Genomic DNA, 26,249 nt, shown 5'->3' on the forward strand with positions numbered 1-26,249 from the left:
CATTTCTGGTCAGATTATAATCATTTCCAACATTATACACATAGTTTTAAACTTTCTCTTAAAGATGTCATAATATATTTTCAATGTAAAGACCCCAAGACAGATTTTATTGTAAATATCTTGAATATAATGAAAATGTATTTTTATTCAGAAATGTTTTTCTGACAGATAACCTATATTTCCTCTTTTCCTTCAGAATTTTACATATTTTATAAACTCTCTAAAATGCCCTCAAAACAAAGAGTATATGCAAAATTAATTCATATAACTACATTATTGAAAACTCTTACAATTCAACCTGCCTTTAAATGATATTGTATACACTGTATTTTATTGTATTCTTTATTATTTTTATAGTCCTTGTCCTTTCTTTTTTATGTTGCCCTTCAGGAGACTTGATTATAATTTCCTTTCACAATGTTTCACACTTGTATTGTGATGAAATGGAAATTTGTTTTGGTTAATTAAGTCTAAAAGTGTTTTTAATAAGTTCCACTGTTCATTTTTCCTTGTATATCCAAGAAAAGAAGTATGTGGGTGCCAGCTGTACATGTTTCATGCTCCCACTTCCTCCACGAAAACTGCATATATATAGATACAAGTCCAAAGTTGATATACCGGTTGTATTTACCAAGGCCACATCATCAGGTCACATCTGAGGAAAAAAAAAACACAAGGGGAACTTAAACTGTTTCTTCTAATGACCAAAGTATATTTAACAGCAATCAGGATCTTGACAGTAAATTGCTGCAACCTACCTGCTGCATTATGGGACATTGTCACTGCAAGATATCACGAAAATATCAAACACACATCACTTGTATTAGATCCATGTATTTATTTCAACACATGGGAGCGCTTGGCTGACTATAGTACCCGCCGGAGGAAGCTGAGAGACGGAACAAGGAAACGACCTCTAGCCGGTGCAATGCTGTCAGAGGGGAGCGGTGTGTTATGAGAGCCCGGACTATCTTCAAGGATTTCATGTGTTTCTGTGAGCTCTGTGTAAACCAAACACGCGCTGTTGATTCGTGAAACATCGGCAGAGTGAACCGAGTCACCGACATGTCAGAGGAAGCAAGTTCTTCGGTAGGTTTTCATTGAATTTATTTAACCCGGTATTTTTTTTTGTCGCACCATGCATGAGGCACATTCAATCGGGCAAGCGCCATTTCCGTCCCTTTGGGGCGCGGTGATTGGCTAATGTTAATGTCTGTCTTTGTATTCTGCTCTCTATTGGACGGCTCAAAGGAGAAGGGCGTTGACAGATAGTAGCTAGAAAAAGCAGTTGAGCTGGTGGGAAGGTCTGATTCTAGATCATACCGTTTTCAACTTTGTGAATGACATGGCTGGTTAAACTGCTACAATATACAGTAGAAACCTTTTTGCCAACTTTATATAAGCTGATAACATTACACCTTAACGTAATATCAGGTCAAAACTGCATCTCTTTTTAACGGTTAGCCTAAATTTAACAAGCTAGAATCTTAATTTCAACCAACAACATATCAAGACTGTTGAGTTTTCAAGACGTGACTTTTGTATTTCACGAATGCCGAACGGATGTTTGCTAACTGCTAGCTTCTGTAACAACATTTTGAGTGTTTTTATGATGTAGTAATGATGCTATTTAGCGAGGAAACACTAAATTGGTACATATTTGAGTCTAGATAGACACGAGAGAGAATGAATAAAAAATTCAGCTTCAGTGGCAGAATTTAACAATTTAAAACGAGTTATTTTCATTGTAACATGGTTTAATTCGAGGTCTTTTCTGTTTCATTAGAGCTTCTTGGTATGTTTGTCAGTGACAATTTTATTTTATGTAATGTCACTTTTCATGACAGCATTGTTGTCGCTAACCCCTGCCCTTAAGCTTAAGATTTAAAGGAGCAGTGTGTAGGATTTAGAGTCACCAGTTAACCTGAAATGTGAATGTGAGTTTGAATGGTTGTCTGTCTCGACACTATATATTAACCTTGTGATTGACTGGTGACCTGTCCGGGGTGTACCCCACCTCTTGCCCAATGTCAGCTGAGATTGGCTCCCCTGCTACCTGCAAGGGTCTTTGGTGAAGAAGGCAAAAGGTCCACTCTAGAGTCAGTGTTTGGTTTTTCCGTTCTGACCTTCTGTAGAAACATGATAGTGCAACATGGCAGCCTCCATGAAAGAGGACCCGATTCTTATATAGACATTAAGGGCTCATTAAAAGGTAACAAAAACACAACAATTCTTATTTTCAGGTGATTATACGCTAATTAAAACATACTCATGAATATTACATTCCATTTCTGGCAAGTTTATTCCACTAGATGCCACTAAATCCTACACACTGCACCTTGAAGCCCATCACAATAAAACAGTGTCCAATGACCTTTTTGATAAAGTATGTTGTCTCAGTAATGCAGTTTTGAATATGGGGATAATACATAAGGTCACAGTTTTTCAAGATTGTGCATTTTTATCTGTTAGCTCAGTTTGTACACAGATATGTTCTTTGATATGCAATGTGGTTTCCACCAAAGAAACAGCAGTGAGAAATATGCTTTAGTGTAAATGTCCACTTGACATGTATTGTTCTGTCTTAATCTATGGCAGCGAGCCTGTTCTTGGTGGCTGACCATTCAGAAATAAAGAGTTTCAGAGGTTTCCAGCCACAGACCGCTCTATGTTTCAAAAACCCACACCACACCTCATACCCAAGACCCTCCTTAGTTGTCCCACCCTGCCTTTATAACGGACTCAATGAATTGGCACACTTATCTTTTAGAACCAGAGATATCTTGGGGTGGAGGTCCTGAAGAAGGAGGGGGGTGTCCGGTAAAAAAGACCTCTGTTCAGTTTCTTGAGGCTATATGACCTCAGTACTGCTCCTTACCAAGACACAGCAAGCTGTCTCAGCCACACAGTGGACACAATAGCCTCTACAGTGCAGACGCTCAGCGCGGACACAGAGAATTATGGAGGAAGGACCTTACAAGTACATCAGGGTGAGACGAGCAGAGAAAATGGTTCAGCACGTTTTATAAATGAGTGGTAGAGGAGAGCTGGAAATGAGCTGGATCAATAGAAGGACATCAGTAAGAATATCTTGCAGAGGTTTTGCAGAAAGTCAGTTTAAACTCTTTTGGCTGACTCTCTTTTGTCGTTGCAGGATGGGAATGGCAAAGTCAGTCGGGTCATCCGGATTGGAACCCGCAAGAGCCAGGTACAGTACTATGTTTGCTGAATTATGCTTGTTACTTTTTAAGCATTTCAGAGAGTGTGGCTTTTGCATTGATACCGGTTAAAATGTCCGTATTTTGTTTTAGGTTTAAACTATAATTTAAATGTGAACATAAGCCTGACAGAGTTAGTGTGCCAGTGAGTCAGTTGAATGTGTATTATCTGATACACTTGCTCTGTGGGTTTAGATACAGCAGAGCGAGATGTCTGGAGCTCTTCTCGTAGAGATAATCTAATCCTGTCTCAACGTCTTCTACGATAACTGCTCCTTCCCTCAGTCTGCCATACTGATTTGATGGTTTTAACTCATGCACTCACCCTGTGCACAAGTGTTTTTTTGACTATCAAATACAGTTTAAACTAAAGTCAAATGCTGTTTTTGTTTTTCTGTCCCAGCTGGCTCGCATTCAGACCGACAGCGTGGCGGACAAGTTGAAAGAACTGTACCCTGACATCCATGTGGAAATTGGTGAGAATCATCACAGCTTTCATTTTCTGCCAGAGAGTCCTATAGAGGCAATGCAGCTGTGTCTCAAATTTCCCAGCAGCTGGCTCCCAAATGGAGATCTCTTGCTTTGATCACTTGATTAACCATGTCAATAGTTCGGTCAGAGACTCAAGACCTGTAAACAGACTATGATAAAATAGTTGGACTTCCCTTTTAAGCCTTTAACCATGTCAAAAACTACCAACAATCTGGTGGGAATCCTGTTTGTAAATGGAGTTTTAAAAAGCCAACAGGCTGATTTGGCACAAAACTTATATTAATGTTAAAATGCAGCATATTACTTCCACTGGTTTCACAAACCAATGTGAAGCCATATAAGTGTAATGTAACAGGTTGTGAAAGAACTGTGTCTTAAATGACATGTTATTGGTGTTTGTACTAGTTATTAATGGCTAATCATCTGAATGAAATGACCTTTTCTCTTTGTCTTTCAGTTGGCATGTCAACAACAGGAGACAAAATCCTTGACACAGCTTTATCAAAGGTGAGGCTTGTCATGATTGTGACAAATGGCAGACATGTTGGCCTCTACTAACATGCAAATGACAGAAAGTAGGCAATTTATAACTGGACTGTTATTCAAATAATCCAACCAAACATGCACGTGAAGCACTTGTAGTATGTGAATTACATACATTCCAGTCTTATAAGACACTTACTGCTCTATAGGTCCAGTTCACACTCTACTCATTGTAGGATTAGTATATGATTTATGATTTTATGCTTGATGATATACAATACATGCAAATGGAAAACACATTAAGAGTGATCATTTGAATTGATGACTTGGAAATGTCTTGATGTATGTCTCAGTTGTAACAGATGAATTTAAAGTAACAATGTAACAGAAAATCACTCTCTTTTTTTTTTGAATGCAGATTGGAGAGAAGAGTTTGTTCACCAAAGAGTTGGAGAATGCTCTGGAGAGGAATGAGTGAGTGTTACCAGCGTCATCTGTGGCTGACACCACACTGGCTTCACAGCATTGTTTCACCAATGGACGCTAACCGTTCAGTTAAAGGCTTTCACTGACATGGGTTCACTTGAACAAGAACACTGATACTTCTGTATTGTAGCTGTCGGTAACATACATGTTGAAGCATTACTCAACAAGTATGAATTTCAAGCATTTTCATGCCAAAAAAATGACCCAAAACTCAGCCTTTTAGGCTTTTTCATATGTAAACCCCATGAAAAACAGAATGTACATGAATGAACACTGACACTGAAGAAAGTCTGATTTCTCCTCTCAAAAAAAAAAAAATCCATAAGAGCATCTACTGTATGCCTCAGACAGGATCCATGCGGAGGGAAAGCCTTTGATTTCCCCCACAGCCTCAGATGTAGCAGGTGTCTCTGTTCTTTCACCGCCTTTAAAGCTGTAAAAAACATGAACACTATTGAATGGCTGTATTATATTACTGTAGCATGAGTATAGCATGTATACATGACTGTATTTCTCTGTGTCCCACAGGGTTGATCTGGTTGTCCACTCACTGAAAGACCTTCCCACCACTCTGCCTCCAGGATTCACCATCGGAGCTGTGCTGAAGTGAGTAGGGCGTCTGTATGAACTGACAGTGTGACATGTTGAGGGTGCTACAATCTCACAGCAGAGAATGACCACAAAATCGTCAACTCAATTGCAGGTGAAGTGAAGTCCATTCACTTCCGGATTCTGGGTCCGTTTTTTTTTTTTTTTTTTTACAAAATTCTGCAACTAAGGTGTTGAGTGTTTATTCTGAGTAACACTGGAGACATTAAAAGGAAAAATGGGAATTGGAATTGATGGTGTAGTGGCTACACTTGGTATTGCAGGATCATGTGAAACACGCTGGCCCAAAAAATCTTTACCAAAGGAGTAGTTGTAAAATGATGAATACATTTTTCTGAGCCTCACAAAGACCCTGAAATGACTTTGTTTAATTAGAATTTGTTTCATTATGTCCTATAAAACTTTAAAAGCCTTAAACACACGATCTGTCATGTCTGCCAGTAGGGGTCTCTCAATCAAAACCATAACAAAAGACGGAGTTTGATGACGTCATGAAGTAGTGGGATCATGGGAGTTGTTGTCTATATTGTTAAACAACCACCATTACCGTAATCGTAGTTAGCTTCTCCCAGTTAGGATTCCTTCAGTGTTCATCGATCAGGAGGTTTTTAGCAGAGCCAATCATCCCCAGAGGTCTCCTCCTCTCCAAAACAAACAGAAACAATGGTAAAAACACTGAATAAAGTAGTTTATCATCAGAAATCAGTGTTTATCCCACACTGTTCAGCAGACACAGGATGTCCGGAGGGGCTGCTAGCCAAGCTGCTGCTGACGTTTGCTCAGCTTGTTTCTCTGATAAATCAAGATCCAGACGTGTGATGACTAAAAATCCTTCATCTGGTTAAAAGATATAATTAAAAACAACTAAGATCTAAAAAGTTGATCATAAAAATGTGGCTTAAAACTGAATAAAAAGTCAATTTATGACAGTTTCTGCTGGATGACCACAACACTGACACATGCGCAAAGGTGGTATGATGCAGTTGACTGTCGACCAAATGAGACAGACCATTACCTTGATTAAAATTGCAGATTTCTCTGGGCTTGAACGTTGTTGGAAACATTTAGGATAATATAAGTACACAACATATACAACACATATTATACCTTTTAAAGAGCTGTATCATTAAATGATTTCATCCCAGTCACCCAAGTCAGCCAGCTCAGCCAGATACTCTTGTGCTCTGTGTGCCCAAAAAACACGGAAGCCAGCAGCATGTGCATGTGTATCCAGTGAGCCACTCTATACAGAATCTGCTCTTAGGCCGCATGTTTCCACAGAACTGCCCGTTTAAAGAGGTTATTTACCTCTATTTTGTTTATATCTCGCTCTCTACTAGCACACACAGAAGAACTGTGTATATGTTCAAGCATGAGCTGACCGTTTCATGCTTTATAAATGCCAATAACTGTAGCAAAGCACCAGCAAAAGGCAGGGAAAGAAGACTTCTAGCTAGCAAACAGGTTGCAAAATATATTTTTAAAAAGGAATTTCGGTATAACTCGAATATTACTCACTGTCCCTTCTGCAGATCGCTGTAATACTTACTGTGTAATATTTTTGTAGGAGTCATTTGAGACGCTGTATCCACTTACCTATCCTTTGTTTCCTGCTGCTTTCAGGAGAGAAAACCCCCATGATGCAGTGGTCCTACATCCAAAACATGCAGGGAAAACTCTTGACACTCTGCCAGAAAACAGGTACAGTCCGCTCCATAATTCAAATAGTTGTTTGCTTTTCACTGGTATCACAGCTATGGATGATTTGACTTCACACTGTGTGTTTGTGCAGTGTGATTGGCACCAGTTCACTGCGCCGTGCTGCTCAGCTGAAGAAGAGATTCCCCCACCTGGAGTTCAAAGATATTGTATCCTTTTTAGAAAAAGATGAATTTTCAGGTTTAAGGATATTTTTTCTCACAATGGGGGCATGTTAGGGAGCACAGATTGGATATTTGTGTTGAAGGTGTTTTTCCTGAGCTGTCATCTTCAGCGAGGGAACCTGAACACACGGCTGAAGAAGCTGGATGAGAAGGAGGACTTTGCTGCCATCATCCTGGCTGCTGCCGGCCTCAGGAGGATGGGCTGGGAAAACCGGATCAGCCAGGTACCGTACATGATCATATTAACATTGTGAAGTCTCGCAGGGAGATCTCTCTCATCTCACAGTGGATCTCTCTGTCTTTCCACTGGTAGATCCTGGGCCCTGAAGACTGCATGTATGCTGTTGGGCAGGTAGGAACATTTCCTCCTTTAGTCAAAAGTCTTCTGAAAGCACCTAATGTGATATCTCTGTGTGTAAAATTCTCAGAATAAAAAATAATGTGTGTGTTGTCAGGGGGCTCTGGCAGTGGAGGTTCGGGCCAGAGATACAGACATCTTGGAGATGGTGTCCGTCCTCCATGACCCGGACACTGTGCTGCGCTGCATAGCTGAGAGAGCCTTCCTCAGGCACCTGGTACACCACACACACACACACACACACACACACACACACACACACACACACATATATTCTTCAAGTTATTTCTACATTGTATGAGCATGGAAATCCTTTCATTTTCAATTTAACTCTCGTTTTATAGGAGGGTGGCTGCAGTGTTCCAGTGGCTGTACACACTGAAGTGAAAGACACCCAGGTAAGAAGGGTAGGTAGAGACATTTTCACACAAACATCTAAATCTAGCATTGACTATGGGTTGCTCTTTATCCTTTTATCATGAATAACAAAAATTACTGCATTCCAACTTTTTCAAACTGATATTGAGTGGGGCAACAGGAAGCTAAAATGTCATATTATGAACAAATATTTGAACACTGAAAAGTATTACTATCAGTGCGTTTACAGGCACTTTAGTAACAAGGTTACTGTTGGCTTTCTGCAGGAACCTTGTTTTTTAAACATTTAAACTAGGAACATGGTTTCTGTAATCAATAATTGTAAAATTCAGACACATGTGCTCTGTAAGGAAAGGCTGTGCTCTTACTTTAGTGTCAGCCCTCTGACACACACACAAAAACACACACACACAAAAAATTAAAATAAGTAATTAACGCTTCCATAATAAGATCAGGGAAAAATCTCATAACTGACCTGCTGCATGTATCTGTAGATTTACAGTAACCAGGATACTACAGTGACACACATTCATCAGGTACTTGTATAACATGAGTAACCTGGTTTCTGGAGTGTAAACATACTGAATGTGACACTGTGGTTTACATATTCAGGTACTGTTATCTTACAGACTGGTTTTAGGACCCACTCCCACTAAAATGCTATCTGCGGCTAAACCTTGCTTCAGTCTGTGCCTCATTGTTACTGCTGCATTCATGATGGCCACATTCACAATGGCTGCATTCACAGACTTGTCAATTAAGCTAATGTGAAAATCATTTTGTTTTACTTCATTCATTCAGCCTGACATCATGTTCATGTTTACCAATTTCTGTTTGGGAGGAAGGGTTATTTTATTTAGTTTTGGCCTAATCAATGAGTAACTATCCCGAGTTACGTAACTATGCCACTCAGGTAACTACACGTAGGTAGCTAGGTGTAGCTAGGTAGCTAGCAAGCTGTGCAGGAAGATGAGGTTGAAGTTCTGTTTGTCAGGTTCTGTTTGTCCAATCGAAGAAAACAAACGTCAGTGGCATGGATGTATTAAGAAAGTTGGATATGGTGCCGCCACCATAGAATGTATAAAAATAATGGACATAACCACCGTGACGTCACCCAGTGATTTGTGGACTCCCATTTTGAAGCCTCAAGTTTGGCATTTGGACCGTGGCCATTTTGGTTTTTTGGAGCCAGAAGTGATGAGAAGTGACCATATTTGGACGAGAGCATGAAGCTAGGGAGGAGCCCCCCAGTGTCCAACTACAGCACCTTATGCACTGCCATGGTAGCAACTCGTTAATCACAAGGTAGCCATGCCTTAAAGCATACCCTGCTTTATTGTCTCTTTTACTCTAAATGGGACCATAATTTACAAAATGAAAATCATGCTGTATTGAAGAAGACTTGATACTAACAATTGAGACCATAAGCTCATTAGGAAACTGTTTACTGAGGTAATAAATCATGTGAGAAGTAGGGTCATTTTCTCATAGACTTCATACAAACGGACTTCTTTTTGGAGCCAGTGGAGTCGCCCCTGCTGGCATTTAGAGAGAATGCAGGTTTAAGGCACTTCCACATTGGCTTCATTTTTCACACTTGGAGCTACCTGCTTGGCCACCACTCAGCCTTGCTCCCAATTTGTCCCAGTGGTCACATGGCGGTATTGCAACAACAATAACAAAAAATCCCCTGCAGCCCAAGAAGCATTGGAACATGGCTAACATGAAAGAGAATGGGTGGAAAAAATGAGTAGATACAGATTTATCTTTCTCTACAAAAGAACAAAAGTTGAAGGACAGTTTGATGTTGTGTGTTTGCAGCTCTACCTAACGGGGGCAGTGTACAGTCTGGATGGATCAGACAGTCTGAAGGAAACCATGCAGACGAACATCGCTCCTGCTGACAAGGTAACAGCCGGGTACATGCCATGTAATTAGTGTGAAGTTGTGTGTTTTTTGTTTGTGTGCCAGTCCTCACCTTGCGTTCAACCACATACCAAACTTAATAGTGATCATGTGTGTACATGTGACAGAGCCTTGAAGAGGTGGACGAGCGGGTCCAGCGAGTGGGAGTCACTGCCTGCAAGATCAACGGTGGAGCCCAGGACAATGCTGAGCGTTTGGGGGTCGACCTGGCCAACTTACTGCTGAGCAAAGGAGCCAAGGAGATCCTGACGGTGGCCAGGCAGCTCAACGACGCCAGATAATCCCGCCCGGTTGAGGGGCAGGGCTCTGAAGGTGAACGGGTCCTCGAGTGCAGTCAGTCATGGCCTTGTGTCAAATAAAACTTGAATTACTTTTTTTTTTTTTATGTTCCACATTTGATGTTACATGAGCAATACTGCTTGGAACAAAGTTGTGCTCAGTGTGGTACAACGCTGCTAGATTTTTCAGTCACTGCTCTCTGTAGCACTCTTGGTCTTGGTTCAGGTTCCAGCCCATTCGTCCACACAGTACCTCAAGGAACCATCTCTTGAGCTGTGTTGAAAAAGCCTCACTGGGATTACCAGAAAGAAACACAAAATGGCCTTCAAACAATGCCATCATCACTTACAATAGCATCACTAGCTCATGGTTAAACCCTTCATTGTTTTTTAAAGCATATCAATATAATAAATGAAATGCTACTAAAGTTCTGTATTCTCAAACACTTTCCTCATACCCATGATGTTTTTCAGCATCCGTTATTGTTCCCCACAAGCAGGAAAAAAGAGAAGTTCCTTTGCTGTATAGACTCATTTGGAGAGGAGGTGACTTTTGATGGTACCAAAGATGAGTTTAGTACAGTATATCGGCACATTTTGTGCTACCGAGCAGCCAACACTGCAGTGATATGGAGCTCATTTAGGTGCAAAATTTGAGAAATGTACACTAAGTCCTCCATTCATTCACATTCTTTCTTGAACTTCTTCATGTTCACAAGTATGTGATCAAACCTTAGCCATGGGAGCTGGAAAGTGTAGGTCTCACATTAAGTGGTGTTGGCCTCATAAAAAAGTACCTTTTCTGCATAACCATCATACAACATTTCCAGCTGAGGAGGTTTACTGCTTTTAAGAGTGTGCTTGCTACCTCTGTTAATATACATGGTGATAAACTTGAGGGAGCATTTTGTTAGCTAGTGGTGCTAAGGTGCAGCTTTGTACTAAGGTACAATTTCACTACATGACTGGAGCTATAAGCCAACAGCAATCACTGCGTTTGTTTTCATTTTTCTGCTCTGATTTTAAATGTGCACTGGGCCATTGTATAGCAACAGTTAGCCTGTTTAAACTTTATCTCCTTAGAGCTTATATCCTATTTATGACTTCTGTATCTCATGAGTATAACATGGTTTTCTCATAATTACAAGATACAAAGTTTTTTTTCTTGTATGTATGAGATAGAATCTCATACATAGTAGGCCTTGTCACATAATTATGATATCTCACAATTACAAGATGGTTATCTTGTAATCATGAGATTCAGACATAATTATGAGGGGGTTTTGAGATATATGAGAATATATACTTTGTTGAATGCAATATGCATCTGCAAAGCTCATCCACAGCTATTAAAAATTTTAGCAGGTTATACATTTTTTGTATATATAAAGTGAATGAAATATGAGGATATATTCGCTGTAATGTTGTCTTGCAAGATGCTGTACTCCACACATCAAAACTGAAGTGTTTCCAAAAGCAATAGATTTTCCAACTTGCAGACTTCCGTAATGGCAGCCATTGTTATCTTTTGTAGTTTCTATCAAAGTGCCATCTCACTAAATGTATTATTTTTCCGCCTAAGCAAACTGCTTATCTGCCTTACATACGTCTGTTTTTTTCATTGATAAATCACGGAAGGTCCTCACTCTGCATCAATGTACCCATTGTACAGTTAGTGTGATACTATATTGTATTTCTATATTTTATAGGTCTTTATTGAATTATATTAAGTTAAACCTCCTGAGACAATGTGAGGTGGCATTAGCCATATTTGTTTTTCAGCTTTAATTTCTATATTCATTAATGTAGAGGGTTTCTGTGTTTAGATTCTTTATCAAAGTGCTCATTGTTGCATCAATTCATTAATGACAATGTTACAAGCCTCAAGTGTCTTTGTTTTGCTACCGTTAACATCAAATGTCATCAAACCACCGATGTTGAGAAATAAATGCAAATACAGCTGTGTGTTATACTTGTCTAGTTTTGTGTCCAATGTGTTCATATTAATCATATATCAGAAGACAGCTCAGCTCACTTGTTGCAGATGATTTACACCTCAGACCATGTTTGTTAGTATATTAGCCGTGTTGCCTGCCTACAAGAAACAACCTGTTAATGCTGCAATTTGAATTTCTTTGCTTGTTTCAAATTTTTTGTCATGGTAAATGTAAAATCTAAAGATAATGCCACAAAATATAATTAAGAGTCAATTTATGCTAGCAACTCTGAATCTGCAAGTAGCTGAGTTAAATGCTCACAATGACATTGTCAAAATGCTGGTGCATAGCATGTAATGTCAGGTATTTTTTCATAAACCAAATTGTTGGACAAATTAAAAATTGGACCTGATGACACCAGATGAAAACCAGCAATCACCATAGTTGTTGCAATTTATCCTGAGAGGGGGGGCATGAAGCTGTGTATCAAACCTCATTGCAATCCATCCAATAGCTGTAAGAAATTTCCCTCAAAACCTTGAATGTGAACCTCATGGTGGTGCTAGGCTAGAGGAAAAGTCAGGGGATCACCAAAGTCAGTACAACTCATCATCTAGGAAGCATGAATGTCTGTATGAAACTTAATGGCAATCCATCCATCAGTGGTCCAGACATTTCACCTAAATGTGTCATCCTGGTCCTTGCGTCTGAGGAACAGGATCACCAAAGTCAATCGTGCCTCACAGGTGACATTAAAGGAAAAGCCTGGGAATCACAAAAGTCATTAAATTACTATATTACATAACCATAATATAGACAAAAGTAATGCACAGAGGATTATTTTATTGTTCGACCGAATAACTCATAACTCATCCACAACTTTGTGAGCAGTATCCTTGGGTTTAACTGAGGACACTTTGAGCAGCTTTTCCTCCCCAAGTCCCCTCATCCAATCAAACTGCAGCTTTCCATACTGAGTCTTCCCACAGGGTTTCAAAGTGAAGAAGCTGTGTTGGGAGGGCATTGGGATCACGTGGTGGAAGCAGAAGGAGGCCAGCTCCTGGGTGTCTTTCATCTGAATCTTCTGCAACACCCTCTGATGCACTGCTGCCTGGCCAGGCTGCAGTGTGGGGACGGCTGCCAGAGGTTGTTTGGCATTGGAAGACTTGAGCGGATGCTCTGTTGCAGCCAACCTTGTTGCCCGTGGAGAACGGAAACCTTGGAGAGAAATAAGTTTGTACAGGCTCTTCCTCCACTCTGGCATGGGCTTGTGGCCTCTTTGGTCGTTGATAGAATGGATAGTTTGTGCAAACTGTGTTGAGTAATCAGAATCGAGTGGGTGGCTGAGACATTCAGGATGGGTAAATCTGGGGGGCTGAGTTTCAGTGTTGGACAGCATAGCCCTAAATGCAAGACGGTGCTTTTCACTGGTGGAGAGTTTTCCATGGTGTGACGAGTTCTTGTTACTGGCTTTGAACTTCTTATAAAGTTCCAAGACTTTTCGATCAAGAGGCACCTGTGTTTGATGTCTAATCGTGTTATATTTGGCCGAAGACAGGAGAAACCTTTGATCTTTGACTGGCAAGCCTCCAGAAGGCCGGCGGTTGGGTTGGGGTTGTGGATCCTCTGGAGCAGGAGGGGGGGGCCTCAGGGGATGAGGAGTAAAGTTTTGAGGCTCTATAGGTGGTAGATGCGAGGTAATCCTGGGTTCTGCAAACATGCAACACAAACAAAGTGAAATATTAAAGGACAAATACAGTAAAAGTTAAAACAGTCAGGTGCCCAAATGTTTTTACTTGCCATAATCATTCCTCCTGTTCATACTGACCATTAGAAGATCCCTTCATAATGCACTTACAATGTAAGTGATGGGGGACAAAATCCACAGTCCTCCTCCTGTGCAAAAATGTATTTAAACATTTATCTGAAGCTAATATGAAGCTTCAAATGAGTCAAATCAAGTAGATATCTTTCAACGTTAGTCTTTTTAGTGCCAAAGTTCCTCTTTCTGTTACTATACTTTCACCACAGCTCAACAGGGAAACACCATCAGAGGAAACACAAAGAGGGGATTTGATGCTAAAAAGACTGTAAATGTGTCAGATATCCACTTGATATGACTAACTCAGACTGCTGAAGCCTCATATAAGCTTCACATCTACTTTTAAATGACTGTGTGGACACACTGTGGATTTTGGCCTCCATCACTTACATTGAAAGCACATTTGAAGGAGATCTTTTAATATCCAGTATGAACAGGAGGAATGATTACAGCGAGGAAAACCTCTTTCACTGTTCATATGGACACCTGACTGTAGTTTTAAGACACACTTAAGAAATCCTTTATGAATGATGGTTTAAATACTGTGAGAAACAAAGGGCCTCATGTAAGAATGTGTTTGTTTTTTAAACTAAACCTCTTACTTTTAACTGTGAGGTTTGTTCATACAAGTGTTCCAAGCAAAAATTCAGCAAATCTACAAATCAACAAACTTAGCTTCAAGCTTCAAGTCCTGCTGTCGGAAATCATCAGACAAAAACCTAACAAATTAAGCAGTGTCAGTAGTCATATTAGGGTACCCAAAAAGCAAGAAAGTGTTACTATAGCTGTCAACACATAGCAGAGCAGTACTGTGACAGCAATAAAGAAGGCATTAGTTGATATAAATATAAATGCCTTGCTTAACATCCAGAAGATAAATTGGAGGCAGTCAAGAGGATGTGACAGTGGGTAATGTTACACTGCCAGATGTTATAACAGGGGACATTTACCTGGACAGTGACATGTATAAAGACCCTGAGGCAGAGTGAGATTTCCTACTGAATTGTTGTCATGCCATTAAAATCTAAAAATCAAAATGTCTGTTCATGACTTGTACAAAAGGTCTGGACCACTTGTGAATTTCATTCATTACTCAGAGAAAACTCTAAATACGGGTAAATTAGTGAATAAAGCAGGTTCAGTTAGATGACTGCTACGTGCCACTTAAGAATGTGTTTGTATGAGTTGTTCTTGCATGTGGCCCAATGTCCACATGTGCTAGATGAATATACAGAGTGACATGAACCTTGCTTTGAGATGACAATATCAGCAGATACCACTGGAGGCTCTGTGCACTCTACAGAGATGGAAAAAAGTGTTGGACGATGAAAAATACATTTTCACATGCAGGCCAAAATGACATTTTCAAATAGCATATCACTGATGCACATATCTGGAAGTCTTAAGTAGCCTACAACTTTGAGGTACTTGTACTTTACTTGAGTATTTCCATTTGATGCTACTTTATACTTCCACTCCACTACATTTCAGAGGGAAATTTATTTAACAGCTTTAGTTACTTTTCAGATGAAGATTTGACACAATGGATAATATAACAAGCTTTTAAAATACAACACATTGTTAAAGATGAAACCAGTGGTTTCCAACCTTTTTGGCTTTTGACGTCTTACAAAAAGCAGTGTGTAGTCGGGGTCACATTTCACATGTCTATGAGTTGTTAACAGCTCCAGCAAATAGTGATTTTTCCCTCTAAACTTCTCACATGCTTTCATTTCAATAAATGTTCAAATGATCCAATATTTCACCGAAAATCAAAGATTAGAGAAAAAGTCCAAAAACTGAAAACAGATTTGTGTATCAGAACTTTGTTTTTTCTTCTTTCCTCTCCCATTAATCATCTCACGACCCCTCAGATTTATCTAGTGACCTTTGGAGGGGCCTGACCCCTAGGTTGGGAACCACTGGACTAAACTAGCTACAACAGTAACATGCTGCTCTAACACTGATGCTTCAGTATTAATAATCTAATGATGTCATATATAATAATATATAATAATATATCAGTCAGAGGCACCAAATCACTACTTTTACTGCAATACTTTAACTACATCAAGCTCATAATATTTATGTACTTTTACTGTAGTAGGATTTTTCATACAGGACTTCTACTTGTAATTGAGTATTTTTACATCACTGTATTGGTACTTTTACTTAAGTAAAGGATCTGAATACTTCTTCCACCACTGTAGTGTACCTTTAGGCACAGAACTGGATAGGCCTATTCTCTGTGTATTGGACACAGGAAACTCCACATTGTCCTTCAGCTCTCTTTTAGGTCCTTTTTCATGACAGGAGGCAGGGCTAGAAAAAATAATGTTAAAAAGTTCATATGAATGAACTCACATTCATCCTCCTTATGAAATTCTGAATAGTTGTCAAACCATTATTTAGTTTTAACACTTACAGGAAGCTCACAACACTTCTTGAACTATATTTTGAAGCGACTTCTTCCCTCTGAGGCTCCACATTCATTTTTACATCAGGAAATGTTTTCAGCTGGCTCTGCAGATTCTTCTCAGGCTGGATGTTACTGGACTGCTTGAGGAGGACAGGCCTTCCCGCCTTCTCTTCTTCTGTTTCTTTCTTTACAACCTCATTTTCCTTCCTCTTCACCTCGGTTATTTCTTCCCTTTTCTCATTTTTCTCAATTTCCTTCTTTCCCTTATAGTCTGTTTTATCCTCTTTTTTCTTTTTCTCATCTTTATTTTGTTTCATCCTTCCTTTCACCATGCCAGTCTTTTCTTTCTCATCCTCCTCCTCATCTAGTAAAAACAAAGTTCTTGTGCTCCATTCCTCCTGATCTTCTGTGGTGGTCTCATCCCCCTGATAGAGACTATAAAAGACGATGTCATCCCAACAGTCTGCTTTGCTAAGTCCCTTCCCTCTCTTCCTCCAGCTCCGGATCACAGAGTTGGGGATGTATCCATCTGGAGCTATGGGCCATTTCAGAGGCTCAGTGTTCACATCAACAGCTATGTGACATTCTGCCCTCTCCAACAGCTTAGGCTCCAGACTCTCCTACCAGTTTTACCCAACATAAACAGTTAGATGTTAGATGTTGATGCAGTGAACAAAAATCACCACCCTAACTGCCACACAAATCTCATTCATATGATTCTATTATTTCAAAAACTCACCAGGATGACCTTCTTGTGTGCTTGATGCTTTGGCCTTCACTCCTTCTAGCAAGTACTTCCTGCAGGTTTTGATGACCTGCTGTAAGCCCTGCTGCTCAGGAGAGGCCTCCCCTCTGCTCTGCTGTGATGCATTTTTTGAATTTAAACATTGACATTTAAATATTAACAACCAGTTAAGAAAATGGAACTCACATCAAGATTTCTAAAGATAATAACGAGGGTTTGTATGCTCTAGTACATAAATAATAATGATAATATATAGTAAAAGGAAATTAAATCAATAACATTTATATCAAAAAATAAAATTGCAAATGAAATTTGTTACTTAAGGCTCTATTTTTCACAGCTTTGGATTTCATGCAGTATCTCAATATTTTCAGGTAAGAATGTTAAGTTTGATTTCTTTTTGCTAATTTAGTAGTATACTGTATATAAAATTTTGTGCCACCTAAATATTTGCGGAGAAAGCAGCCAGAGTATCCTGTTACAGCGGTCATAGGTCTTGAATGATCCACTTGGCTGGACAAGGAGAAGGACTTGTGTCTTGTACCAAGAGACCTTTCCACAGACCACAAAAAAACCTTCAGGGTCCGACAGGTTTATAGAGAAGAGTCAGGACAATAGGAGCAGTTCCCCACTAGTGAGTGAGATCACCCTCAAAATACTATCTTGGGTCACAGCCAACATCTAGCTTCCACCCCTCTGAGCAGCGACAGGGTCACTGCACACCCTGTACATCTTCAGTTGGATGGAGAAACAGAAGGTGTAATGGCACATGATGGTTAATCCTCCAGTATTATTCAGGATACAACTAGGAAACGTTGTATCTCCAAAATGTCAAGATTTTGGAAAGACAAATGTCCTTGTTTGCCTGGATTATAGATCCAATCTTGAACTAGTTTGGGGAGAAGGATCTGTTTGCAGTCTTGCAGACCTACAAGACACATCCACTTTACTACATGACATGCCCACTTTACTACACCCTAACCTTAACCCTGACCCCCTAACCATCCCACTCCTCATGTCTAAACCTAACCAAGTGGGTGTGTCACGTAGTAAAGTGGGTGTGTCTTGTAGATACTGCAAGTCTGCAGATAGACCTACTTGAGTTTGAGGGCATAAAAAACAACAATACTGATTTTCAGCAGTCAGCCATGCTTTACTGCAACTTTTATTCAGGATGAGAACATTTATTGTGGACACACTCACAAAATAAAACAGAAATAAGGACGTACAATTTTATTTGATGTGTATTCCTTTACAGTATTTGCAGCATAGGTGCAACCAAATGGATAAATAATAACTGTGCTCACCTGTTGTTTTATAATGTTATTGCTATGGAGAAAAAGTTTCATGTTCCATCAGAACAAAACCAAACTGCAAATGAAAAATGTCACCACATATCGTGGAATGATAGGCTTACTTTCCCTCTCGAGCCTGCAGAGTACTCAAAATATGAAAATATTAGAGCTGCTTAATAAGAACAGATTCTTTCTATGATTCAATGCTTCACAAACAAAAGAACAGAAGAAATTTAAAATTAAAGTAAATTTCACATGAAGCCTCAAAACCAATTTCATCTTAAATTACAAGTCAATATATTTTTCAAAACAGGTAACTTTAAATTAATTGCTATACATGTTTGGTGATATGTTCAGACAATAAATAAAGGATACAGGGACAACATGGCCTCTTCCTTGCTTTGTTTCTTTTGACACACTTTTCAGACACATGGCTCTCTTCTTCTGGAGTTTCACTCTTTTTCTACAAACACACAGTTTGTAACTCTGACAGAATATATGCTGTTCCAGTATGTTGTGTGATGAAAATTTAAATTTAATTTTAAAAAAAGAAAACCTTTCACATTTCTGTAGTAGCAGTGTATTTCATTCCAACGCCTGTATCATTGCCTCAATGTGTCAACAAAGCATTTACAACACAGATATTTCATTGGACAACAACAACAATATTAATGATGATGGCTTGCAGAACTAAGAAACAGGGGGATGTAGATATAGTTCTTGTGAAGGAATGTACTACATTGACTTTAACGAAATTTGTGATGTCAGAAGGGTTAATTATTATGTTTTCATGAAGCAGAAATTGTTTTTTCTCCTGAAAGAATTTGAAGACCAAGTTCTTCAAAGGCAGATGCTTACCAATTGAGATTTCCAAACCAAGTTGAGTTATGAAGCAGTTAATGGAGTAGGAGTGTGTTCATGTGTAGTTTTTAATTTCCTGATTGCCAATCCCTCTTGAATATAAAAGAAAGTGCGCTTATTCACTTTCTTGCCAAGAGTTAGATGAGTGTTATGTCTGTGCATTAACTAAGAAGTTAGAGCTGGGAGTCAATTAGCATAAAGACCGGGAGCAGGGGAAACAGCTAGCCTATAGGCTCACTACAAAACTCAAAAACACACCCATTAACACCTCTAAATTACACTAATGAATGCATAGTACCTTGTTTGTTTAGTTCTTGTTTGTTATCTTGGATGATCAATACTCTTGTCATTGATGTATTTCTCCTTGTGTACAGATTAAAGACAATAGATACAACGCATTGATTAGTAAAATGAAATAAAAATTAGTTTTTGGTAGGCACAGTTTTGAACTCTGGACAGAGCCAGGCTTGCTGTTTCCCCCTGCTTCCAGTTTTTGCTTTTGCGAATCTAAGCTCGCTGCCTGCTAGCTATAGCTATAGTTGCATCAATCTTCTCTGCTAACTCAGTAGACGTGAATAAGTACACAGCAATGTCAAACTTTTAATTCCCTTAAAACGCTCTGCACCGATTGGAGGTTTTGGCAGAGCTGAACACCCATAACAACAACAGCTGAGAAAAAGCCTCGGGAGAATTACTGTTGAGCAAAACTGAGCGGTCTGTTGTGCAGATTTTTCTGTTCTCATAAAACACTCTCCTGGCAGTTTTTCCTAAAAGAAAAATGCTATGTGTAAACACAGCCTTAGCCTGAGCTGCCTTGCTCACTATGGGTTGATGCAAGTTTTAACACAAAACAGTATGTGATTTAGTATGGATTCATACTGTTTGTTTCTTTCTAGCCTCTGTGTAGTCATAATTTTATTTTAAAGCTGCACGAGTACAGAGATGTTATAGTTTAGCAAATGTGAAACCCTGCAAGGTGATGGATCTAATAGTCTGTGTGTCCAGGACGAAGCGTTCAGTCAGTGCTATTTGGGAGTTAGACTAGCTGTGTCCCATTCCTCAGGCTATCTCCTTCAAAGGACACAGCCTACAAAGAAAGGTGCATCCTTCAGAGGACTGAAGGTTAGTGGGCTGAACCTGGGCTGTAGCCAGCATTTTAGAAATACTGAGATCATGAACCGAACTCCCCCCAAAGGTACCCTCACTCCATATACCAAAAAGAAAGTCTAAAAAAATCTGGAGGTGATTTTACCTTCTCACCTTGCTGAAGTGATGTAGAAGTATGTACTCCGTGGTACACCGTGACATCGGTGTTGGGTGAAACAGTGTTGAAACTTTCTACCAGAGGGGGCAGTGAAATGCTACTTTTCAGTCTGGTATTAAGTCATTCTTTAAAAATGCAATATACGACATTCAGCCCCACTAGATGTTGCACTAACACCAGCATCTCAGACCAAAACAAATGTGCGTGTCGTTTACTCGATAAAGTTGGGGGGAAAAAGCGGTCCCTGAGCCGACAGCTCACAAAACTTGGATCAAATTGTCAAAGTAGGCAGTAGGCAGAATCTTGATTCAAGCATGAATCTTGATTCAAGCATGAATCAAGATTCTGTTGTCACATTGCCTATTTCTTGCCTCAGATACTTTCAGAAACATACTGTATTTTAGTGTACTGTTTAGTGATAATATGATAAACTTTGTGATCCAGCTGCCATGATAAAAACGGATGCGGGGGAGACACAGAGGGGCTCGCATGCACTAACATCCACATGCGGCCAGACCAGCTATCAAAACAAAGAACAGAGAGGCTGGGATTACAACACACACAGAGGGAGTGTGACTCCATTCTCTGCTCAGGTCGTCATTACTACACTATATCTTTGCTGACATCTAGTGGGGCTGAATGTCGTATATTACACCTTTAAATATCTACCATGTGGTGGTCTTAAACTGTACAATGTAAACTGATCATGCAAAGGAATGGCCAAAGTGTCCTCAATGGTAGCTATGGCCCTGAGCTGAACCTGCGCCTCCTCCAGATTTGGCGCACACAGGATTCTCCACAGTGTCATCATGAGTTCTCAGGTCATGCCTTACTTGACATATTTGGTCCTCGGATGTGTAGTTCCAAAGAGGCCGTCCATGAAATGGGACACATCTTGTGTTTCATAATTTAGCTTTGTCACATCTGTGAGTGGAGTGCTTTACCTAGAACTGAGAGGGATTCATGAATGAGGCTCTGCTGACTGAGAACTGCCTTACAATAAGAAACGGATCAAAACATGCAACTACTATGATGTCTTGATGAGTATGTGTGATGTGCATCAAGTATCAACTTTCTGTTTCTGTTTCCAACTGATGAAGCTCACACCATGGAATCTTCTTCTGTAGCTGTTACCATAGTGGGCAGTCATTACAGTTATCATTATCAGGACACATCACTTTAATTCCAAGAGGCACTCACAACAACATAATAACCCATCAATGGAACAGTTTTCAAAGCTGCATATACGTATGTCTTAAATGCAGTTAACACCTGAGATACAGAGCATAAAATCTTGCATGCTGCTAAAAGTGATGATTCTCTTTTTTTTTTTTAATATTTTGCTTCTAACATTTGAAAGAAAGGTTTATAAATAAATATAAATGCAACTGGAAGACTTTTTCCCAAAATATGATTTTTACAGCTACTCAGAACTCTTGAACTACTGAACTACATATAACAAAAACGCACACGAAAATTGCTGCTGGACCAGAATCAACAAGCTACTGTATGATTGTCACAGTGCAGTTTGTGCTGTCATAATTGCGGCTGTTTCATTTTTAAATATAATACAAGAATGGTAGAAGACACTGCTGTATTGAATGTGCTACATGTGGGGCCACGTAATGTGTTTAGCATCAGGAAAAGGCCTTGATGAAGACTTGATTCCCTCAGCCACTGAAGCAGGACAAGCAGGACAAATGATGCCATTGCTTTTAAAACAATCAATTTTATCTGGTCACGAGCACTGTGATTTAAAGTGAGCTCACAGTCAAACATTGTCACATGTATGATGAAGTGGAAATGCTGCTGGGATCTGTAACACTCAGTATAAATCCTCTATAGTCTCAAAACATTTTGTGAAAGGAGCACAAATTCTCAAAAAGCAAATTAGACATTGTAGACACAATTTATGCAAAACATTTTGTCACACAACGTTAAAAGCAAGACTAAAAGTCTACAGCCACTTAAGCCTCCCAATAATCATATAATGTGCATTATATGCTAGAGAATAAACTTGTTGGATAGATGAACAATGTTTAGACAACTTCGTTATTAGAGCTTTACCATTAGTAGAGCAAGAACTGTCAGGTGAGAGGCACCAGAGGAAAGGTTAACATGGTTTATCCATGTTAACATGCTTATATGTCAAATGCTAACGTTTAGCTTTTTAGCTTGTTCATGAGTTATACTGTATTAGTATTAAGCTCATAGTATAGCTATGAGCTTAAATCACTCCCTATTTACTACATAGTCCACTATATGTACTTTTGTGCAAATGGTAGCATGTTAACATGCATCACTTTGAATATTTGCATGCTGGCACACAAGCTAAACCCAATACAAACACTAGCACGGTTACCTGCTAATGCTGCTGATGTAAGCATGTTAGAATGTGTACATTTAGTATGTAACATATGACCGACCAATCTGCCGACTTCTCTATAGCTACGTCGCTAATGTAGCTTAAAACATTAGGCATTTTCTGAATTCATAACACTCAAAGGCTGTGACAGAAATCACCCCATTTAAGTACTTTCTGCATTTTTATTTGAGTGTTTCAAATTCCCAGTCCATGGCCTGTACTGTACACAACCTGCTGCTAATAGTGCCATTATTTGATACATGCCAAAATTGAAGTTGTGCGACACAACACTTGTCAGTGATAATGCAATTGATGATGATTCATAAGAAATCTCAACTTACTTACTTTACTGCTGATCACAGTTAATGAGGGCGTGATTTTGGACACACAGCTAATATTAAATGTTAGATAATGGTTAAATTTAGGTGAGGAAACCAACTTCTGTTTAGTATTAAAATATATGCAGAACAAATATGAACTTTCTGTGTATTCAGGGAACTCAGACTTTCACTGACAAGTTAAAAACAGAACCTGAGTCATCCGAGCTGAGAGTAAAGGTATCTCAACTCTACAACTTCCACACCTTTGCTTTCTATGGCGTTACACCAGTGTCACTCTACTACTGTAGACCTGCTTACTCCATGAAATACTTTTGTTGGAAAAAAAAGCTTGTTTCTTACTAATCATGCACAGCAGCATACCATGCTAATTCCACAAAACTTCCTGAGACTGGGGTGACAATAAATACACATGATCAAGCTACTGGATTCCAGTGAAAGCTCTCCTTACACAGTATAGCTAACACCCATTCTGCCAGAGCGAACGTTTCCCTCGCTCTTGCAAAAAAAAAAAAAAAAATACAATGAAATTTGAGTGTGGACATTTGCTAAATTATTGATGAAAGCAGCATCAGAGGGATGGAGTCAGTTCACCAACCATTAACTGGCTCCTTCAATTCAGGCAGAGAGCTTCTGTGACTGTCACTGTAAAGCCACCGGCTTTGTTAAGAGGGTGAAAAAAGAAAAATTACAGTATTTGGGGCCACTGGTCTGAAACTTGTTACTGCAGTCTGTGGGGAGTACGGTATGATCAGGTTGGGGGTTGGTATCCGGCAGATGTCATTCTTGCAGAAGTGTCTCCCTCCAGTCAAAGGTGTGGTTTGGTCCATGTGTGAGGGGAAGGATAGGAGGGTCCACTAACTGCCACACCCCCGTGTCTCCCTGCTCCTCACAGGAGCAGAAGCCCAGGTACGGGATCTGAGGTAGAAGCAGAGGAATTAATAAGACAAAAAGAAGAGGTTCAACTTTAAGTTCTGTAGTTGGACAGTATCATTTTTAGAGCACCTTTAATTTTCTTGATGACAATCATTGTGTTTTGTATAGGTGACTTTGACTGCTTTCTGCTTACACCTCTTTATTTGCTTGCAAGTGGCAAATCGCACATTGTGCACTCTGCAGCCATCTTGTGGCACAAACAATAACATTGTTTCATCATTTGAAAATGATGATGATGGTTTGTTAAATTTCAACATTGTCTAAGTCTAGGTTCTTGATATTTGTTGGAATAGATAGATAATTAGATTTTTTTAATGCAAAAAAATAAGGGAAACTAGGCAGGATGTGGAGCACATGGTTGTAGTAAGAATTAAAAAGCACACTTCATTCAAGCATGTCAATCTACTGGTCAGGTGTCCAATTAAAAATAACTTTTTTAACACTTGAACATCTTGGTTTGACTTTGTTTCATATTTCCTCTTACATCTCTGTTCTTCACTGTGTTTTTGCATGTACACACAAGTGTTTTTGTACATTGAGCCACAATCAGCATGGAGAGAAGAACTGAGGGAACCAGATGGAAGTAATAAGGGACATCAAAAACAGATATGCAGTGAACAGACCTTTCGGACCACTTGGATGAAGTCCTTGGCGCTCTGTGGGCTGCGGCCCTGCAGCTGGCGTGTGCAGGCCTCTAAGGAAGAAGCGTGGGCTACAATCAGCACGTTGTTTCCTGCAGAGAGTGGAAACCCAGGCAGGATGCAATATCAGCAGTGGACAAACACATGAGCAAATGAGAAAAAATACTTCACCTACGCAAACTCAAACTCAACAACTACCAAACTCTAAGGAGTGTCTCATACCAGTGTTTTTGCAGTCTGACAGGATATCTTTGGTCACCTGGTAGCTCCGACTCATGTAGTTCTCATAGGATTCAGACACAGTGAGCTTGCTGACTGGGATCAGAGGTCTGTATGGAGATAAATACCAGTTATTGATGGGAAACTCTTTGTCTCCACTTTCAGCTGTTGAAATCTCAGCAAAAGAGTTCAGTTCTTTCGTGTGCCATTGAAGGGAGGTAGTGTGTTGGAGTGCACTGGGGTTGTGTAGTTGTTGTTTTAAGTGAAGAAGATTTGGCAGCACATAATTACACAAGTACAACCACACAGCTACAGCTACAGGTGGTACATGTAAACTGTACACACTGTGTATTAAGTATTTATACTCATATGTACAAATTCTGATGCAAACAAAACAAAATAGATAATTAATGAAGTGCAAAAAGCAGAGAAATTATAATGGAAAAAGCCCAAAAAGTCAATGATCAGGGTACTTTATCACAAAGCCAGATTAGTGGGTTAAGCTCCTTTTCAACCAAAAAGTTAAAGGAACTACTGAACCAGAGGAACTAACCTCAGGAACTAAACTAGGAACTGAAAGTCCCTTTTCAGCATTCCTGTTCGTGTTTAAGTCAACAACAAAGCCTAACTTTACTTTTAACATTAACAAACGATTACAAATGTCCACCCCTTGTCTTAATATAAATACTAGAATACGTCCTTGTTTTATGAATGAAGCAAGTTAAAGCAATGAACCAATCGGTGACAGTCAGCCCTGCAAACCCTGCCCCTAAAGTTCCTGTATCTTTGGAAGGTAAAATCTCCCCCGACCAGGGACTTTTAGCATCAGGAACTATCCTACGGGAACTACATTTAGTTCCTCATTCCTCTGGTCCAAATACAGATTTGATCCCTTTAGATTCTCAAAAGGTTCTTAGTCCACTGGGAAACTTCCTGTGGTGGAAACACCCTATTAATCAGCTATCTTAAGGATTACAAAAATGGTCCACTTTTAATGAGGTTGGATTACCATGGTAACCTATTCTACACTACTAACCTGCTCCGGAGCGGGTTCACTTTAGAGGATCAGATCAGTACCTGCCAACAGCCCTGATCACTGGATAAACTAAGTCATCATTCCTACAGCATCCTGACACAGACAAGAGCACTGACTTAACTATAAAATGGCAAGTAGTGATGAGCAATAGAGACATATTTTATAGATCAGTAGAATCACTTTGCCTGTCATGATAATGATGTCAGTTGACAATTGCCACTCTAGGTTTACAACTGGACCTGTTTTGCAGACCAACAGCC

At 39.6% G+C, this 26,249-nt stretch overlaps 3 protein-coding genes across 7 annotated transcripts in view; 1 reads left to right on the forward strand and 2 right to left on the reverse strand.

Annotated features, from left to right (window-relative positions):
• The first annotated feature begins 915 nt into the window (after positions 1-915).
• On the forward strand, positions 916-12,083 carry LOC122984331 (porphobilinogen deaminase-like). Of its 4 annotated transcripts, none has more exons than XM_044354713.1 (14): positions 916-1,089; positions 3,155-3,208; positions 3,622-3,694; positions 4,168-4,217; positions 4,612-4,667; positions 5,208-5,285; positions 6,912-6,989; positions 7,081-7,156; positions 7,282-7,395; positions 7,485-7,523; positions 7,627-7,746; positions 7,874-7,936; positions 9,729-9,815; positions 9,941-12,083. In XM_044354713.1, exons 1-14 carry the CDS (start codon positions 1,066-1,068, stop codon positions 10,112-10,114), a joined length of 1,086 nt encoding a protein of 361 aa, XP_044210648.1. In that variant the 5' UTR covers positions 916-1,065; the 3' UTR covers positions 10,115-12,083. The 4 variants fall into 4 exon arrangements, with proteins under 4 accessions (XP_044210648.1, XP_044210650.1, XP_044210647.1 ...); XM_044354715.1 differs by having other exon boundaries at positions 7,874-7,927; XM_044354712.1 differs by lacking the exon at positions 916-1,089 and adding an exon at positions 1,293-2,990.
• Positions 12,084-12,871: 788 nt separating this feature from the next.
• Positions 12,872-17,150, reverse strand: LOC122984115. Its single transcript, XM_044354430.1, has 5 exons — positions 17,029-17,150; positions 16,296-16,909; positions 16,086-16,192; positions 15,117-15,167; positions 12,872-13,758 (listed from the first exon to the last, which is right to left on the reverse strand). Exons 2-5 carry the CDS (start codon positions 16,619-16,621, stop codon positions 12,911-12,913), a joined length of 1,332 nt encoding a protein of 443 aa, XP_044210365.1. The 5' UTR covers positions 16,622-16,909; positions 17,029-17,150; the 3' UTR covers positions 12,872-12,910.
• Positions 17,151-21,848: 4,698 nt separating this feature from the next.
• Positions 21,849-26,249, reverse strand: part of LOC122983501 (glucuronokinase with putative uridyl pyrophosphorylase) — a 56,431-nt gene continuing 52,030 nt past the window's right edge. For both annotated transcript variants that reach the window (XM_044353243.1, XM_044353242.1), the window contains exons 12-14: positions 24,957-25,063; positions 24,717-24,826; positions 21,849-24,075 (exon numbers count right to left, since the gene is read on the reverse strand). In XM_044353243.1, coding sequence (XP_044209178.1) covers positions 23,938-24,075; positions 24,717-24,826; positions 24,957-25,063 — 355 coding nt within the window. In that variant the 3' untranslated portion in view covers positions 21,849-23,937. The remainder of the gene's footprint in view (positions 24,076-24,716; positions 24,827-24,956; positions 25,064-26,249) is intronic.

Source organism: Thunnus albacares, chromosome 6 (assembly GCF_914725855.1).
Source record: "Thunnus albacares chromosome 6, fThuAlb1.1, whole genome shotgun sequence".
NCBI classification, from domain to species: Eukaryota; Metazoa; Chordata; class Actinopteri; order Scombriformes; family Scombridae; genus Thunnus; species Thunnus albacares.